The sequence below is a fragment of the Strix aluco genome, chromosome 5 (genome assembly GCF_031877795.1).
Source record: "Strix aluco isolate bStrAlu1 chromosome 5, bStrAlu1.hap1, whole genome shotgun sequence".
In the NCBI taxonomy this organism is placed as follows: Eukaryota; Metazoa; Chordata; class Aves; order Strigiformes; family Strigidae; genus Strix; species Strix aluco.
In genome coordinates, this window is record NC_133935.1 from 87,362,728 (window position 1) to 87,382,068 (window position 19,341).

Below are 19,341 nucleotides of genomic sequence, written 5' to 3' on the forward strand. Positions count from 1 at the left end.
TCGAGTTGCTGGTTCCACTTCAAAAGCTCGACGTGTTTTTAAGTATCTCTGAAGAATCCATTTCTGATTCATTACTAAAATACAGCCAAGTCAGTGAAATGCCTTGTGCATATGTGGGGTTTTTAACGGGTTTCAGAGAATCTCATCCAACTGCTACACAGAAGTTGAGATCAACCTGTGACTGCAATGAACATGATCAACTGTAAAAGGCCATTCCAGCATAGCTGTCTGGGGTGCCAGTATTGTTAAATGGAGATCTTTCTGCCAAAAGTGTCTGGTCTAAGGCAGATACGCACTCCAGAGGAGATACTTCCAATTTATAAGCAACAATAAACCATAGCCCACCCTCTCTTCTGGGACCAGTTGGGGCTGCCACCCCATGAGGGGAGAGACCCCACGCCCTCCATGACAGCCACTTTCCACAGAGGGAAAGGGCTGAAATGGAGGAAAATCAAAATCTCAGCCAAGTGGGATGCATTCCCAACTGATACCCTCACCTGAGCTGACTAAACATTCACCCAGAATCTTGCTCAAAGCACCACTTAACTCGAAGTGGGTCAGGAGGAACCGTGAGGGCTCCTGATCACTTTTCAAGGCAGAGTTTCTGGGGTTTGCTAGCCAATGTCTGTCTAGCCAAGTTGTCTGCTTTTCTCTAGTGCTATCAGAATTGAAGACCCCACTGCAAATGGTTTACACAGTGGTTTCGTGCCAGGACGTGGCTCTGGGATGACGGCCCAAAGCCTGCAAGATCCCACCCTCCCTGCACCGCCGAGCAGGAGACAAAAATTCCAACTTCTTCCATGCAAACGTGGCTTCGTGATGCTGCAGGAATGGGGTGGTCCAAGCACATCCTGTGTTGTCTGAGGAGAGTGAAAACCCTGTAAAAGTGAGAGGGGAAAGGGGATGGAGGGCACAGGCAGGATGCTCTGTGAGGGAAGACACTGCCTCAGTCTCATGCCCACACCCAGGCAACATCCCCAAGCTCACGGGGGATTTAAATCACTCCTGTGTGTTTTGAGGGGGGTGTCTGGGGTAAATTTTTGAGTTTTGAGCTGATTTCTGACGTATGGGTTTTTCTTTTTGGGAGGGAGTTGTTTCTCCTCTGACGCCATGTTGATTTCTGCCTCTCTCTGATGGGCATTGCTCCCCTCCTCGGGGCTGTGGGGTGCTGGCCTGGTGTTCGCTGAGAGAAAAGGGTGAAGGGAAGGATGGAGGACAGGAGAGGGAGCACAGCGCCGGCCGGGACGGAGAGGGCGAGCGATGGCCGGGCACAACGGCTCCTTGCCTCAGTTTCCCCCCGCCAGCCGGGGTCCTCCCACCCTACGGAGCACGAGGGGGCGCTGTGCTCGTTGGGGGCGACAGCCAATCACCCCCGCCGCCCCCCTTCCCGCCGAGACGCGGCCCTCGAGTCTCCTAGCAACTCGCCCCGCCCACCGCGCTGATTGGCCGCCGCCGCTACCGCCGCCATTTTCAAACCGCCGGTTCGCCGCCGCCGCTACCGCCGCCGCCATTATCAGCCCTAGCGGAAGCGGTGCAGCTCGGTCCGGTTCCCCACCTTTCCCCCCCCCCTCCCCTTCCCCGGCGCGACGTGTCATCATGGAGGCAGAGCTCGTGGGCCAGAAGTCCCCTCGGCGGAGACGGGGCAGGGCCAGTGCCGGGGCCCGCGCCAGCCGCTCGCCGCCGGCGGACAGCACCCCCGGTGTGGCGGCCTCGGCCGCCTCCTGCAGCCGGTAGGAGCCGCGATCCCTCCCTGTCCCCCCGTCAGGGGCTGGAGCCCTGCCAGTGGCCCGCCGTTCCTCCTGAGCTGTGCGTGCCCTGCGAAGGGGGACCCCACCGTTTCCCTGTCTTATAAGGGGGGGCTCCTTTCAGCCTGCAGAGGACTCTACGCCCTCCTGCTTTGTAAACGGAAACCCCCGGCAGGCTGGGGGGGACCTCTCACCTTGCTTTCTCTTACAAGGGAAATTCCCTTCCTCCGGCTGTACGGGACGCCCTCCTATCTCATAAGGGGAATTCCTTTGCTGTAGGGGACCCCTTGCCCTACTGCCTTATTAGATGGACACTTCTTTCCTTCCCCCTTGCCCCCTACCCACACCCCAGGTTGTAGGGGACGCCTCCCTCTGTGTCAGAGGACACCCCCCAACCCACCCCCGGCAGGCTTTCCCTCCTGTCTTATACGGTGCATGTGTCCCCTATAATTAGGCAAGGGGTCCACCAACACCGCATCTCAGACGGTAAGAGTCGGGGAGGGGCGTTCCTCAGGCCATAACCGGTTTCCCTGCCTGTTCCTGTCCCATAAGGGGGGGTAAGCTGCTCTTATCTCCTCTGCCCCTGCGTGCCAAACTTCCCCTAGGCTTTCGTGCAAAGACTTTCCTCCTCCCTCATCTCTTGTGGTGGTGTCTGGCAGGCTGCCTACAGCCCACATCAGTTTGGGAGAAGGAGGAGAGGACCCTTGTTGCTCCTCGGGGTGGGACTAATGTGGAGGTGGGGTGTCTTTTCCATCTCCTGGAGAGATTGGCTGAGCCTCCAGGATCTCTGCGGGCCATAACACCAGATCAACTCCCTCTCCTGGGTGTGGAGAGACCCGCCTCAGCTCCACTGTCAGCTCTGGTTTTTACTCTGAATTTTAAATCCCTGTGTGTGCTATTTATCAGTGTTATTTTGATATGTGGAAATTGTGAGACTTTCCCAAGACCACCCAGTGAAAGAAACTGTTATTACTTAAGTTAACCTGAAGATCAGCTTATCTGTGTTGACCCCAATAATGTTACCTGGGTGTGTTTATAAGTAGCTCATGCCCTATCAGCAGCTGACCCCTGAGTGACCCATGTCCTGCTGACTCGTATCTAGACAAACCCAGATTGATCAGCAGAGGCTTGTGTTTTCTGTTGACCTCAAGGTTAGGAAATGACTTCTCCGAGCGCACAGGTGATGTAGAAACAACCTGTTTCTGACAAATGTGGCTCTAGTTACCTCAGCCCAATTTCTACTTCCAAATGCTGGTTTTTGGGTAGAGGTTCACTCCTAGATGTGATCAGGATCTTTTCCTTGCTGCCTGGGTTCTTTGTGCCTGATAGAGGATTGCAGCCCTTTGCATCCCAGCCTGGCAGCTGCTTGGGGTGGAGTGGTGAGAGATGCTCCTGCTCTTCCTCCAGCTTAATTTGTGCCATGGGAATGAGTGGGAAGAAGGTGACTGGGGCAGTCCCTTGTTTTGAAACCTGGTGAAATTCCCCACAGGCTGGAGTGGATGTTCTTTATTAGGTGACTTAAATGAAAGCAAGGTAAACTTCGATGAGCCTGGGTTTTGTAATCGCTGGTCTTAGTAACCATTGTGTGATCTGGATGGCAGAACATTTTAATGAACTTTTAAAAATAAATGTTTTCATAGAAGCATGCGGCAGTATCATCCTGAGGATCAAATCGTAGCTCCCTAATTACCACACTTGAAAAGCATAGCATAATTGAAGGTTTCAGTGATTCGGTGAGGTGATGAAACACACTGGCTCAGTTTCTGGGATGGTCGTGCATTCCTTTGTGAGGCTTGTCTGTGTGGAGAGGCCCAGGGAAATTGTGATAAAACTGGGAAAGGAGTTCATGCAGATAAGACATGCATGTATTAAACCTTCATCTGGAGACTCACAAGCAAGAGGATGCCAGCTTGGCACCTAGATGTGATCTTGTGATGTAGATAGAGAAATTCAAGAAGTTGCTGGCTTGAGGCTTGTTCACAGAGTAATAGAAATGTTTAACTGGAAGTGACTTCTGGGAGGTCTCCAGTACAACACCTGCTCAAAGCAAGGCCAACTTCAAATTTAAGTCAGGTTGCTCAGAGCATTGGCCAGGTAAGCTTCAGAAACCTCCAAGGACAGCGATTTTCTTACCTCTCAGGGTCCCTATTCCAGAGTTTGATCACACCCATTGTGGGGGAAAATATTTTTCCTTCTATCTAATGGGAATTTTCCTTGCTGCAGCTTGTGCCTGTTGCCTCTTTTCATTCTGCTGTGCGTGCTCAAGAAGGGTCTATCTCTGTCTTTTCTCTACCCCCTTTTTAGATAGTTGTAGACAGTAGTTAGATCCCCCTTTGCCTTCACCCGGGCTGAGTGAACACACTCTCAGTCTCTTCATTCATCCCATGCTCCAGTCCCAACACCATCTTGTTTGCCCTGGGCTGGGCATGCTCCAGACGTTGCTGTTTCTTGTACTGAGAGGCCCAAAGCTGGACCCAGTATCCAGATGGGGTCTCACAAATACTGACTGGCATCATTTGACCTGCTTGCTGTGTTTTTGCCACCCTAGTAATGCAGAGCCAACTGTCCTGCTTCAAACCACTAATAACAGAATTTAAATTGTTTAATCCCTTCAGCTGTTGGGGAAGTGGCAAACTAGGACAGAGGGATGTTGTTGTTTTTTAAACAAACAAACAAACAAAACACCACAACCTGGAAGCGGTTTGGGGTTTTTTTAAAAACCACTTTAGCCAAATACACAAAATCTGTGTCTTATGTTTGAGTGGTCCTGCTGCTGGACTCAATTCCTGAGCTTTAAGCCAGTCTAACCTTGCATGGGCTGGTATAGGTTAGTGTGTGACTTTCCCCTTGTTAATGGGGACTGCATCTATCCACCTGTTGCGGGCTAGGACAGGCAGGAGTTCCAACTGTTTGCAGTGTGTTTGTGGTCTGAACTGCCAGCCTCTTGTGCAGGGCTGCTCTTAACAGAAAATCCACAAGCTGGGGGGTTGAATTCAGCTGGGCCTCCAGCAGAGCCACATGGAGCACTTAAGCAAAGGCCTCTACTCCCTAAGCAAGCGCTTTTGCACTAGAACATAAATATGTTTAAACATATGCATGATAAATTACCTCACTACCCCTGTTAATTTGCCTTAACCTTGTTGAGTGTGTGCACACATGCATGAAAAAGTTTTTGTCTCCAGCCCTGTAATCTGACCCTGGAGGAGGAGTCCTCTGCCCTTCAGCCTGATTTTAGTCAAATATCTGTCCAGGCAGAAATGGAGCTCCAGTTGCAGGCCTGAGGCCTCTCTGATTGAGAGACTCTGTGAATGCACTAAACACATTCAGCAATGTTTGAGGGCGAGGTAATATCCTTTATTAGACATGTCTTCCTGCAGACCCTGCTTTGCTTTTGCACCCTTAGTCTCTCATAGCTCCAACATTCCTGAGTAGTCTCAAATCTGCTGTTTCAGTGAGGTTTTCTTAAGTATTAGTTTGACTTTCATTGGAAGCATCAAGTTTCACTTCTGTGATGCTAGAGAATTCCTGACACTTCCAAAAGTGGAGTATGTGGCCAGGGAGGTGTGAAGCGATGTGGTTTGGACAGAGTATTTGTAGTCAGCCTCTTGTCTGCCTAACCCCAGAGTTGCATCTAAAAAGGGAGGAGAGAGTTGATAGCATGCTAGAGACAGTGACTTCACACAGTCATGAACAGTGAGTATTTCCCCTGATAGCTCTGATCTGAGGACTGCTTTAACATCTAATTTTCCGTTCATCCCTTTCCCCCATTGGCAATAGCACTGTAGCTCTTGCACAGCAATGTGAATCAGGTTTAAGGTATAAACATGAGGTAATTGCTCTGCTGAACAAAGGGAGAGGAATCTATAGAGTGTGTCCAAAGAGCTGCAGTCCTGAAGGGGGGAGTGAGGAATGGGTTTAGCAAGAACACATTCTCTGTTGCCAGCTAGTTTCTGAGCCAGAATCAGACAGCATTACTGGTGGCTGGATGAGTATTTCTCTGAACCTTGTCCCCCCAGCTCTGGCAACTAGAAGATGACCAAAAAAATGTAGGTAGGCTTCTGGGACAGATAAGGGAAACTTTGTTTTGGGGTTTGTTTGCTCTGTAATCTTGTTCCCAACCTCATAGTTTATCTAGTCTCAAGGTGAATCCAGGTGAAGCTGAGAGCTCAGGGGCATGTTGTCTCTTCGGAGGTAACACACATAAATAAAGCAGTGAGTCCTCTCTCCTGCCCCAGACATGCTATCCAACCCCGACTTACATCTTGCATACATCTTTTGCCAAGCTGCAGGAGCCTGTGTGGAGGCTGGCTCTGGAGCTCCCTCCAGCTGGGATGGCCCAGCACCCCACCGGGAGGAGACAGGTACCCTCCAACTCCAGGCAAGCCTGGAGCTCACAAAATTTTTTTTAATCTTTGTCCAGAGTCAACTGTTCTCTCTGATATCTAGATACATACTGGAGCTTTCATATTGCAGAAGCACCAGAGGTGATCGTGCAAGGTTGGAGTACTGCTGTGCTGAGCTTCTGAGGATAGAGATGGGCTGTCAAGTCACACATCTAATTAAAGCCCTGCCTCATCCTCCCCCTTCTTGAGTGCCTGCATCTTTGGTAGTACAAAGCCACAGCTCTTTTCAATCACTGATCCTATGATGCGCGTGTGGTGTTGTGCCTGTTCTGTGATCTGTTGGTACTTGCTCAGCACCTGAGTCCCAGACCTTGCAAAGACAGTGGAGTTGTGAACAAGAGACAGTGTTGTGTCACTTTGAGACAAGCTATCTGCAGTGGGAAGGGAAGAGAGTCATGGTTGATTGTATGTATTCATGTACTTGTAAATATTTTAATTGTAACCGTCAGTTCTCAGTAGTTATTCAAATGGGATTAATCCAATGAACTGGCTGACTTTGTATGGAAGGATTAAAAGAAACTAGTGGTTTTATGTAGGTCTCATTAGGGTGGAAAGTAGGAAAGATGCTCAGTTGTCAAGCTGTGAAAGCAAGGGTGGTGTCATGGTAAGCCCCTGAGCAAAGGTGGTCTGAAGCAGGCTGATTGGTGTTGACTTGAGAAAACAAGGACAAACCGCTTCTGTCTGGTGTGATCAACAGATGAGGCTGACAAAAGAGCTTGGTAGAGTAGCAGGTGTTGGGGAAGAGCTGAGAGTCTGGTTTTGTGTTTTCTCACAGATGGTGCAACTGTGAACTGCTGCCAAAGGTAGGGTCTGGGTTCCCCAAACCAGCTCCGCTCCTGCTGCTTTACTTGCAGCTGTCCCAGTCACTGCGTGGCTGCAGGGTGAGCTGGGTAGTTGGTTTTGTTGAACCTGTACCCAAAAAAAGTAAAGTTTTACACTTAATCAGCAGCTGAACCACCTTTCCTTATGGCTATGGGATTGCTGCATTAGGTTTGCAGGGATCTGGCTGGGAGGAAAGGAGAAAAGTGGCCTTTTCTGGTGGCAGCCTGCGGTCACGCTGGAGAGGTGTAATGTGAAGTGAGACCCTTCACTGCGGCCTGTGCAGGAGGTTTCTCAAGAAGAGGTTTGTTTCTGTAGCAGAAACAGCAGCAAAGAAACTGGTTGTCCACATGGGAGAAGGATGGGTTTGAAGAGAGTCCTTTGTGAATTATATGTTTACATATTAAAAAAAAAAAAGCTTTTTAAAATCTTCCCTGATCACCCACTTGTTCTGCACAATCTGCAGTAAACACTTCAATTGGCTTTTATTTATTCACTATACACATTTAAACTATTTAAAGTCAGTTGTTTGTTAGCCAGTGACCTAACACTCTGTTGTGAAGGCCAAGTGTTTTTGATGGTAATGGCTCTCCCTTTCCTTTCTTCTCCCTAATTATGGCTTTTCTGAAATGAATGTTTGTTTGCTCTTGATCTCCGTTGTGATTAAAGCCTATATTCCATCAGACTTTCTTGGGCTGGTAAAATAGTAATGAAGAGTGCAAACATGCACTTTTCCTTCCTATTATCACATCAAAGTTAGCACAAATGGAAACTTCTACTCCACTGAAGTAGGTAGCTATTAAAATACATCACTTGACATAATTGGAAGCTACAGTGTAGCTTTCAGAAAATGTCTAGAGGCTCTTGTATTACCACTGATTTTTATTCCAAAAGCAGGCTGTGAGTGTCTGTGTCCGAATGTGTTCAAGGCACAGGAGGTTCATATGCAGCCACTTCAGGTGTCCTTCCATAGGCCTCAAACGCAAAGCGCACGGGAGATGGGTAATACTGCAGTACCCGTACTCTCCTAAATTGTGCATCCATATTTTGGCCTGAAGTTACTGTAAGAGAATGCTGATACTTTGACAATCGTTCCTAAAAAACAAATAAGGGGTTGGGGTTTTTAAGGGTTAAAACCCCACTTGTGTACTTTGTTATTTGTGCTTCCCCTGGACTGTCCTCTGCACAAGAATTCCACAATGTTTCAGCAGCTTTGCACAAGAACTCCCTAAAACTGAGAGGCTTCACACTGACAGCAGTGATCTTGTGACGCTATTTTCTTCCTCTATAGACTATCTTTCAGTGAAATAGCTAGTACCATTTTACTGTCATCTTTCTCTTTCCCTACACTTTGAGTGTCAGAGGGTTTATTAAAATCCAGTATTAAAATCCAGCAAACTGGAATGAAATCCTGACCTTACTGGACATCTACTAACAACGGTTGGTGTGGGGGAACTATCTTGTACCTGGTGTTTTTCTGCAAGGGACAAAGGAGGTGTGAGCATACCTGACTAGTCAGCTCCACAGCGCTGGAATAGCTCCCAGGTTTTTTTGTCAGGATGTGCAAAATGTGTTAAAACACAGGCAGAATTAATAAACCAAGCTGAAGTATATACTTCATGTACTTCCAGTGGCCTCTGAACAAGTATCTCTAGGAAATGTTGGTAGTGCCTGTGGGAATGCTCTTCCACCCCCAGTGTGCTCCCAGTGCAGCTTGGTGTTTCTCAGTGCTTGGAGATGTTGGAAACAACAGAAATTTCTCATCGGGAAGATGAGATGAGGGTTGGGGAAGACAGACCGACCTGTAAAATCACTCAGAACTTGCTTTTTCTAAACCATGGACTGCTACTTTCCCAACTTATATGGCAAGTGCCACCAGTCAGTTATTAAAACCTATTAAAACCTTTCAGCACTCTATGTGAATGTTGATTGTGCCCTCTACATGAATGTTGATTGTGGGTAACGCCAGTCTCTTAATTACTATATGCTGATGATAGCCTGCTTGTTATTGTCTTGTAAAACAGAAGTCATGCTACACTTACCAAATAATTATCTTCACTCACAAATCATTATTCTCAACATCCAGTTGCTTGAGCCTAGCTATTACGGCTTCAATTAATATTTTCAGGGCAAGCTGATCACAGATGCCTTGCAGAATGCTCCCTTCAGATAAGTAACTTGCAGCAGATGAAGACAGGATATTACTGCTGAGCCTAGCTAACTTCAGTCCTGTGAGTCAAAAGATAAGGATAGCATCTCTCCTGTAAACATGAGCCCTTCAGTGCTTTTGCACCCAGTGAAGTCATCTTTGTGTGTGCTGAAAGTATCTTTTCTACAGTTAGGGATGTTCTTAACTCTAGCTGTCTCTTCTGACTGGGCTTGCTTCTGACCTAGGTATCAAGCAGAGGTTGGGATAAGCCCACAGCAATGACATGGTTCGGTGTGATGGGGAGAAGACCTCACTCTTCCCCATGTTTTACTTGTGAGTAGCTGCAGTAGTTCTTAAGAAAAAAACCAAAGCACTTAACTGCACTTGCAGCAGAGATTGGTATCACTCTCCTGGTGAGGTGGAGTGTCAAAATATTCTTTCCAAAATCACAAATTATATTGATGCCTAAATCTCCTACTTGGATAGGAATAGAGCATAGAGGTGTTTCCTGCAATTGCAAGCAACAGTGCAACAGAGCCTACAAAATGTCTGCTTTGTGCCCTGTCACTACAGACTACACATATTTCCAGATCCCTTGAACAAGTTTAACAGCTGCTGATTATGATCGCTGATCTCCTGGAATCTGCTGTGCAAAGAGAAGAGATAAAAATCAATGGCACTGTTGATCTCAAAGATTAGCATGTGAAGAAGAGCTTTATGAAATGGGCCTTGCTGCTTTTGCAGGGAAAGGCCAAGAAAAAGCAGCTAATCCTTAGAGTCCTGCTGATCTGACTCCAAGTGAGGAGATTCATTTTACTGAAGTCATGCAAGTGAGAGACTATCCAGGCATCTACCTCGGTTATCTTCATTTTAGGAGGAGACTCTGCATGTCTTGACTATATCCTGTGTGATCAGAGGAAACTGAAACACCATAAAGTTGGTCTTTCTCAAAGGACCAGATCTTGCATCTGTAATGCAAGAGACAACAGGTAAAGGCAGGCAAGGGAGCACAAGAACAGGAGAATTTGGAAGGAATGGAAGAATGATTGTTAGATACTGTAGAGGGTAGGTAGTCTGAGACTACACTGGGAAATACCAGAGTTCATCTAATCAAGAAGAGCAGAAAGTTAGCAGCCTTTCTTCTAAGCAAAGGTGGTGGGCACAGGCTTTTTTGAGGATATCAGTGGATGTCCTGCGAGGAGCCTTAAAATGAAAGCAAAGACATGTGGTGTGAAGGCAAATACATGTGGGGCTGGAGGGTGCAGAGAAGAATAATGTTGCTAATATGGAGGATTAGGAAATTATTTTTGGAGAGGTTTGCCAAAGAAGTTGTACTGTTGTCCTACATACTTGCTAAAGTCAGGGGAAGTGTTACATCAGGCATATCCAAACAGGCAGCAGAGTTTAGCTGTCAGGAAAGGCTGCATCTATTCCCAACAAACACTTATTTTTGTCAGAACAAGATTTTGATATATGCTTAAGTGTGAAGCCCAAGTTATACCAAAGTTATCGTGCCTCTTGACTTGTATTCCACTGCCAGAGGGGCAGCCTAGGTTTATCGTGTGTGCTGCTACCACATTAGTCCTCAGGTCTAATGAGCTTAGATGAAAACTGCCTATGGGTGGAAGAAAAGTTTGAGTTGTGAAGGAGAAAAGACCTGGTTTTATTTACTTAATCTTCTCCTCAGCTCCAGAAACATAACTGACCTTGTACTCACACCTCTACTGGATAAAGAGGAGTTGTAAGAACTTGAGCTCTTAACTGTCTGGGAATGTGGAGAGAGCGCTTCAGAGCAGCATCCTGGTGCTTTGGTGCTTTCCGTCATGCCATGTGGATGTAAAAACAGCACAGACTAAGGTGCAACTGCTTCCCTGACTGCCCTAGCTTCACACAGAAGCCTTGAAATTGTTGAAATTAAAATATTCCACCAGCTCCCATTGCTTGTCAACCCTTTGAAAGGGTTTAAGCTCCCAGCTTTGCTGCCAGTGTTTTCAAGAGCTCAGATTGAAAAGAATGGGAAAATTAGTTTCTTGACAAGTTTTTGTTTTCTTTTTGAAATCAAAGACATGAAAAATGCAAAGACTGCTTCCAAAAATCTTCTCCTGCCCAGGTAGACCTGTATAAGGCTTCTGATTATTAAATCACCTGCCATTCATTCTCACACACAGGTTTCCAGGTAGTAGCCAACAAGCCTCATGCTGCTCTTGAGCTTGCTAGAGACATCTCCAAGCACTCTTAGGCTGGCAGTAGTCAATATGTAAGGAGGGAGAATTACTTCTGATAAACTTAACTAAGCAAATTACTGAAGGGGGTGAGGAAAACTGACAGCCTCAAAGCTCATCTGCTTCTCCACAGAGCTGGTATTTGACTGAGTTTTAATAGAGCACTGGGCATGTCAAGTAGGGGCAAAATTGTTGTTAACCTGCAGAATTGCCTGTCACGTGGACAGGCTCTAATGTGTGATATTGTGCAAAGGAGGGTTGGAAATGTGAGTAGGTTTGAGAAAGCAACAGTGCTGTGGCAGCTCTCTGCAGGGCTAGGCCCAGGTATCTTTGTGAAAGGGAAGGCTATGGAGAAAATAAAGGGGTAGGAAGAGAGGAGAAGCTTGTACAGGCTGAGGAAGGTGCATTTGCAACTCTGGGAGAAGAATGAGACTGTGCTGCTCTTTCACCAAGAGAACTTGTGGGATGTCTTCAACTTCCACCGTTGGGTCAAGCTTTCCAAATGTCAGAGCTGTGTACTTTAAGTATTCACATTGTTCTTATTCCTACTGAGCAAAATGCTCAGTACCCACATTTGACATCATACCAGATGTCAAGGCTTTCCATTTCTCTTGTATTAGGAAACTTTTGCGTAATTTCTTTTGGTTTCCATTTTCTGGGCAGCTCTTTGTCTTGCCAAAGTTATGCCAAGTAAAACCCAACCCATCAGGATTTGAAAATGTTTCTTCTTCTGGACTCGATTTTCAGGAACCGTTTACATGCAGAAGGATGTGAGCAAATGCCTTAGACCATTTTTCAGAAGTGTCAAAGCAGATGCCATGCACTGAAGTCCCCTTCAGCTCTTATGAAGTAATAAATCTGCCAAGCTGTCTTCCTCTTCCACTTCACACAAGTTTCTTTTAATACAATACCACAAGAGAAATGCAAAATACTACTTTGCCTTCCTCATGTACTTGGAAGAGTGACTTTCTTCTTGAATTTAACTTACTAAAATATTAGGGCTTTTGTGTTATCAGTATCTTTTTTAAAAGCACTCAGGGTAAGCTGTAGGTAAACTTCTATTGCCTGAAAAGAAAGATTTACTCAGTCTTTGCTGATCTAGGACATGGAAATATGATAAGCAGTTGTCTAGATTCACATATAATAAAAGTATGGAGAAATGGTTCAGAAAATTTTAGTGTGCATGTCCAGTGGCTGCAGATTAACCTGTGAATCTTTCTGTAGGAAGATAATGAACAGGCACTAACTAAAAAACTTATTAGCATGATTTTATCAATGAAGGATTCTGAAATAGGGGCTCATCTTTGGAGGCTTGGAGAAAGACAGTTGGGGGTAACCAATTTTAAAATATATTTATATATTGTATGAGGTGATAACTATGAAAAGGGTATCTTTTGGCAGTTGTAGTGGATATTGCTGTCTGTGGTAGTAAGCAAGCACAGTTTGGGAGCTTATGACTGAAAGTACATAAATGAGGGAGGCGTGCTGGTGAAAGACAGTTTAGATCTTAGCTAAAAGTCTTGAATGGACCTAGAACCACCCAATTTCTTACAATCATTGGTTGTATTGAGAAGCTGTCATTACTATTTGGTTTCCTTACTTGCAAATCTTTTCTTGTTGGGTGTTTCAGCACCACCTTTCTTCTAAAACATTGTTATGAATTCAAAGCAATGCATAGGTGAAAATTTGATCTCACTGAAACAGATGGCGAAATTCCCAGTAAATTCACTGATTTTACCATAGTATTCCAGGATTTTACCCTAGACTGCTTTGTACAATGGTTTCATTTCAAGTGCCAGTCAATCTGACAGCCATGGAAACTTCCCATCATGGCTGACCTGCAAGGATTTCCTCTCTGGATACTGGAAAAACTTCATCCCTACCATTCATGCTTGTTTTCTAGCTCTGCTATTAGTTGGTTAAAGTTACTTGTTGACTTCTCTCTATTTTTTTTCCCTTCCCCCTGCTCTTCCTTTCCTGGCAGATCTGCCAGTGTATTTTATATTTTAATTTCTGCATCGGCTTTAAATCTGCTATCGTCTGTGGTGTTGCTCTGAAGAAACAGCAGGAAACATGGGGTTTCTGGTAAGTGTCAAGCCACTGCAGCAATGAAACTTAAGGGAAAGTTTTGAAATGCCTGAGAAAGAAAAGTAGTGATAAGGCAGCCCTGACAATAATATGCGGAAGGAAGAGCTCTTCCCAGAAAGGAACATGATAGTGAGAGATGAACAAACACTGGGAAGCAACAGGGTGAGAGAAATAAAACAATTATATGAAAGTTTCCCTAAAAAATAAATTATAAGTGGGGAGGAAACAGCTGGTGATGATCCTGAGACTGCTGAGGTAAATCAGTTAATGAGGATGGAGAAGCCTTTTACCCCAGTGAAAATCAGTTGAAGATTAGACAGTGCTTAAGCTCTACATGGACAATTCCCAGGGAAGCTAATGGAATTTGAGGACTTGTGTTCCTTTTATACTGGCAATGTGTGGCTGCTTTTTGAGACTTAAAAGATGTAAACATCTGAATGTTTACACTGAATTCTTATTTAAATACACTGAATTCTTTAATTAATTCTTTAATACACTGAATTCTTATTTAAATTTCAAAATTCTGCTCAGAAGTAATGCTTATTCATGTCTGCATCGAAGCTCTTCTTGAAGGTAGTGTCTCTTGTATAATGTGGGTTTGTATTTAGTGTGGGTGTCCATAACAGTGAAGCTGGTACCCTGATGCCTTCTACTGCTGTAATTGAAGGGTCTTCTAAAAAACTCAAATGTAAGTGAATGCAGGAATTACTTCATCTGCTAATCAAGACTAGCAGCTGGATATAAATATAAAATACTTCAGATTAGGAAAATGAATCCACCGATTTCTGAAAAAGACTCTAGATAGATCATTCAATTTGAATTTGGCTTGGAAACAAGTAGTATCACCTAGGGTCTTCCTGAAATGAGTGTTGTCTTGCAAGAGCAGGTCCTACAGCGAGTTGGCCAATGTGCCATCTTCCAGAGATGGGGATGGCTGTCACTGAGGGATTTCTGCTTTGCATTTTATGGGGAAAAATGCTTCCTGCAGTGGAATGCCATGGAGACCTGGGCATTCAGTAAATGTGGCAGGAGCGTGTCCTCAGTGGACAACTGCTGCTTTACCTTCTGCATGTCTTCACAGCCACGCATGGGCAGCATCCCATTCAAGCGTGACTTTGTCACCTCCTGACAAGCCCTGAACACAAAGGCTGCAGGCCTGAGCTTAGGAATTAGATTAATCTTCAAAACTAAACCATGTCATGCTATTAACATACCAGTGAGCTGGAGAAAATGGCAGGTGAAGGTTTGTGACTTGCTTCCAAATAGGATTTTAAATGGTCTTTAAGTTTGTCCTCCTAGCTGCACATCTTCCTTGCTTTTCCCAGCTTTTATACTCTCCAGGGCAGTCCCTGGAAAGCAGCTGGAGTTTCATGTAGGATTCACATGCCTAAATATATACCTTGTTCTTTTAACTGTTTAAAATTTGCAGATTCGTTGCTTCAGCTAGGGTACCTTATCCTTTTGCTGTGAGAAATATAAATAATTCTTCAGTTTCTCTGCACCTGAACTTATGGGTTGCCAGCAAATCTGTTTAACTCTGCGGTGCCGTAGACTTGGTGGTCCCACAGTTACCACATCCTGGTGAGAGGGGAAATACCTTATTAAATGTGCTGACATAATTGTAAGTAATTATCTGACCAAACCTTCAACTTTACCTGCAAATGGACAGGAAGGCAGGCTTGATCACAGACCTTGACTTCCTGGTGTCTTGCCCTCCTCAGGCAATTTTATTCAGGGTTACTTTGAAGTCTTCCCAGAAATTAAAGCAAGGACAGAGGCCCTCCCAGTAGTCTTAACAGGGAGGAAAAAGGCACAGATTATTTCAGACCTGTCAGATGTTTGGATGGATCCCAGATGGACAAGGCGATTTCTTTGTTCCCCGTGCTTGTCAACAAGTTCTGCAACAGAAGCCTTTACACCCAGAAAAGGGGTGGAAAGTGTATCTGTGCGGTCACGCTCTTACAGACTTTGTGCTACAAGCACCATCCCTGCTCCATTTGGACGGTTCACTGCTCACCTTTATTCTTAATCTTTATTTTGGTGAAGCCAACGAAAATGCAGTCTTCAACAACAACAAAAAAGGCAAAAAGCCAATAATGTAGTTAGAATTGCAAATCCAGGTGGGCCACACCTTATGTGGAGGAGTAGGAACAACTTCAGCCAAAGTTTCCTGCATGTTTTAGCAAGCAGTCCCAAGGACAGACAATAATGCAGACTGGTTTCCTATGGAGCTGGCTTGTGCTTGGACTCTCTGATGTCTTTTTCTCCCCACCTCCACGGTTGAGGTGTAACAGTTCATTCATGATGTGCAAAGTTGAGAGAGAAAAGTTAAAAAAAAAAAAAACCAAAAACAAAAAAAAAAAAACACAAACAAAAAAAACCAACCAGACAGACATGCAGAGATCAAGTCCTTGAGTCTGGGGAATGGAGGTAAGGTCTATTAGGGAAGAGCTTACCTGCCTTTGGGGGCCTGGGCACTCCTGGGCTATGATCCCAGAGGTGACTGAGCATGATTTGCATCCTGCTGATGCTTCTGTGCAAAATACTTTTGCTCTTCCTACGGTGTGTGGGGTGGCTGGGCAGCAGAAGCTGCTGCAGGGGAGTTCTTAGGAAGGCAGAGACTGTCCAGTGCCATTTGGAAAAGGCTCACACTTCTCCCTTTTCTCCTCCATCTTTTTCTCGTGTCTTTCTGGAGCGCTGTTACCACCAGGAACTTTCTTCTCGCTGTGTTCTCCTGTGCTGGAGCACACACAGGGAACTACAAAGTATGGAATAAGGGACTCCAGAGCCACTGCTAATGCTGGCTTAAGCAAAGCTTTATAATTTCTTTTTCTGTCCCTTCAGGAGCTGCGAAGCACGCAATGAAATCCTCTTCCTCTAGGTGTCACCACCGGATTGGGAAACAGATCTTTTCCTCCTTTCACTCAGACTTTCAGCTTATTATTTACAATAAATTGCCTGGTTAGGCTACATTTAGGATTCATTTATTTTTACTGAGTCAAAGGGATAGTGCTTCCCCACCCAGGATGAAAGGAAATAATTTCTCGAATACTACTGGCTGACTTTTTTTCCTTTCCCACACTGAATTAATATTCTTCCACGACATACTCCCTGACCATGTCCTTTTCCTAAACCATTTAAACTCAGCTCAAAGGTGACCTGGGGGAAGAAAAGCAAGTAGGGAACCACACGTGAAGGCGTCCTGGACGCCCTGGGCTCTCATCACATGGGTGGGCTGGAGGAGGCAAGCAGCAGGGCTGGGAGCGTTCATCACCTGTGTCTTCACTTAAAAGCTCTTCTGCAAAATTGTCTGGGTGGTTCCAGATTTATTTCTGAGAACCCAGATTATGTTAGTCTTTGACATCAGAGAGACCACAAAAGCCTATTGCATAAAGTTACAATTAAGCTGATTTCCCTCCCCCGCACACGTGAAGGTCTTAAGACTTTGTAACTGCATCCATATCTTGCTCAGTGAGAAGAGTCAGTTACAGCGCTTGGCTTAGTTTAAACCTCTAGATGTAAGGTTTTCCAGTGAGCCTAAGTGGTTTAATTACCACAGGCAACTTTTTTTTTAATGCCACTTGTGTTCCTGAGTCCCTTAAACTGGTTGGAAAATATCACCCAGAGCACTACAAAGCATGAACTAATTACTGGCCTGTACTCAAAGTCCTTCACAAGTGACATTGCCATTAGTTTCATGGTAACTTTGCACTTTGTACAGTGATCTTTCGAAGCAGTGGGCCCGAGCAGCTGACTTTGTTATAACACTATTTTACAGAGGGGTCAGCTTTGAAACTCAGCAGTTAAGGACAGACCGAGACCGATGCAGAAGTGCTGACTTTCAGCAAAATGTCTATTAACCGCAACACAGCCTGGCCTCTGGCTTGCCTGCCTAGAAGGCTGCCAGCTGCTGTTGGTGTCACGTCCCCTTCCCTAAGGTGGTTTATATCAGTAAAATGAGTTGGTGTTTTAGCTTGTGCTGTATCAACAGTTGGGAAAGAAAGTTGCTCTCTGTAATAGGTGAAGTGTTGAGATACGCAATCTTGTCAATGCAATAGTCCTTATCATTGTATCAAGCCATGTTTTCTGAACCAGGTTTACATATGTAACGTTTTGTGTTGCTGCTCGTTATTTCAGCTGACTAATGTATCTCCCACTCAGTTTTTGACATTCATTTTGATTTGTTAGTGATTATCTCTCTGCATTGAGCGTACTGTGTTTTGTTGTTGCATGTAGTGGGGCTGTTGCAATACTAATTCATACACGTAAGGGGGCAGATTTGAGATTGTTCTGGAACCTAAATCGATTTTCTTTGTGTAAAGAATTGCATCGGGATAATCTTTAGAAGAGACGGAGTAATCTTTGTACTAGCTCTCCAAGAATGTTCTCTTGAACATGAGTAACCACTGGTTGAGCTGAGTGAGTTTTAATAATGGGTTTCCTGTGGACAAGTCTAGCAGACTTTCTCTTCTCTAAAGATTGTACACTCTTTCTAGAGAGGTGCTTTTTTCCCCTTGCACTGTGAGATTTATTTTCTGTGTGGGTGGTATGTTTGTTTGTTGTAATAACTGGAAATGCCTATAACGCTTTTATTAAAACTTCATTATTGCTCTCTGTTTAAAACTTGAAACAGACTTCAGGTGTATTTATACTTCTCCCATGGAAAGAGATTAGAGACTCTGTCTGAACTCTCCTCCCTTTCTCATCATGCTAGCTCATATGTCTTCCTTGGCCCCCAAGCAGCTGCCTTTCCCTGCCAGCCTCCATAAAATTATCCCTGGAGGCAGCAGTTCCTTGTCTACTGCAGTAACTACATTTTCTCTGATTTCTTAATCCTTCATCTGTATTGTTTTGTCTGAGTTTCAAGCTCTTTTCCTCCCCTTGCAGGGCTTTCTTTAGTCTGTTCCTTATCTGCTACTGCCTTTAAAACCTATATGGTCAGATAGCCAAATAACATCTGAGACTGTCACCCCCATAAAGAAAATTTGGCTTCTAGCCTGAGGTCTAACTTGATTTCTACCACCATCCATGTGCAAACTGAGCTAAATTGGCCAGATTAGGAGAATGGAAGGTATCTCAAACTGGTAATTGTCATCTAGGGCTTGAACCAAATCATTTGAGAGCTGATATTCCTCTAAACCTTTCCCACCAGCACGAGAGAGTGGAGGGACTCAGGAGGAAGCATCATGAGATATGTCCTAAACACCTACAGATGGACATGGAGGCAGGGAGGACTGAGAAACACCGATGTGGTTTTAGGTTGGGGTTCTGTGACTGCAAACTTAGGTCAGACACGGGTACCAACCATTTGGACCAGCTTCAGTTGGGACCAAATACTGAAGCTCTCACAGAAAGGGCAAGGCTGCAATGTTGCATGAAAAGGGAACCATCGAGGAATGTGAAGCCTCCAAACTCACAAAAGAAAAGAAGTAGTTCAAGGTTAAAATAGTGTGAAAAAAGGTAGTCGCTGTGAAAGGAAACGGTTATCTTGCCTAAGCGCAGAAGGTGCACTAAAGTGCCTTAAATGAATTTAATAAAACAGTGCAAACCCTGTTTGAGAAAATGAGTTCTCCTGGAGTGGTTACTGGCCTATGTCAACTTAGCACAGGTTGATTTGTTACTGGCTTGCAGAGCTGCCTGGGATATCAGCACTAAATGTGTTTACTTATTTTTACATTTGGTAAGAAAAGAATGAAAGGGACTGTGCCTTCAGAAAGTAAAAGCATTAAACAATCTCTTTTGTAAGAGCAAAGTACACCTTCAAGTCCTTGTAATGTTTAAATATTTAAAATATGAAGTCACTCAGTGCTGCCTTACCACCCACCTACTAAGGCCTGTTTCTCTTCCGATATTACCCTTAAATTGTATAGACATTACATTTATACAGCTCCACCCTGTAGCCATTTCCTGCCCAG

The 19,341-nt window shown here is 44.9% G+C and overlaps 1 protein-coding gene across 1 annotated transcript in view; it reads left to right on the forward strand.

Moving 5' to 3' along the window:
• The first annotated feature begins 1,567 nt into the window (after window positions 1–1,567).
• The window catches only part of NET1 (neuroepithelial cell transforming 1), a 56,515-nt gene continuing 38,741 nt past the window's right edge, over window positions 1,568–19,341 (forward strand). Inside the window, exon 1 of the mRNA XM_074828093.1 lies at window positions 1,568–1,730. Coding sequence (XP_074684194.1) covers window positions 1,597–1,730 — 134 coding nt within the window. The 5' untranslated portion in view covers window positions 1,568–1,596. The remainder of the gene's footprint in view (window positions 1,731–19,341) is intronic.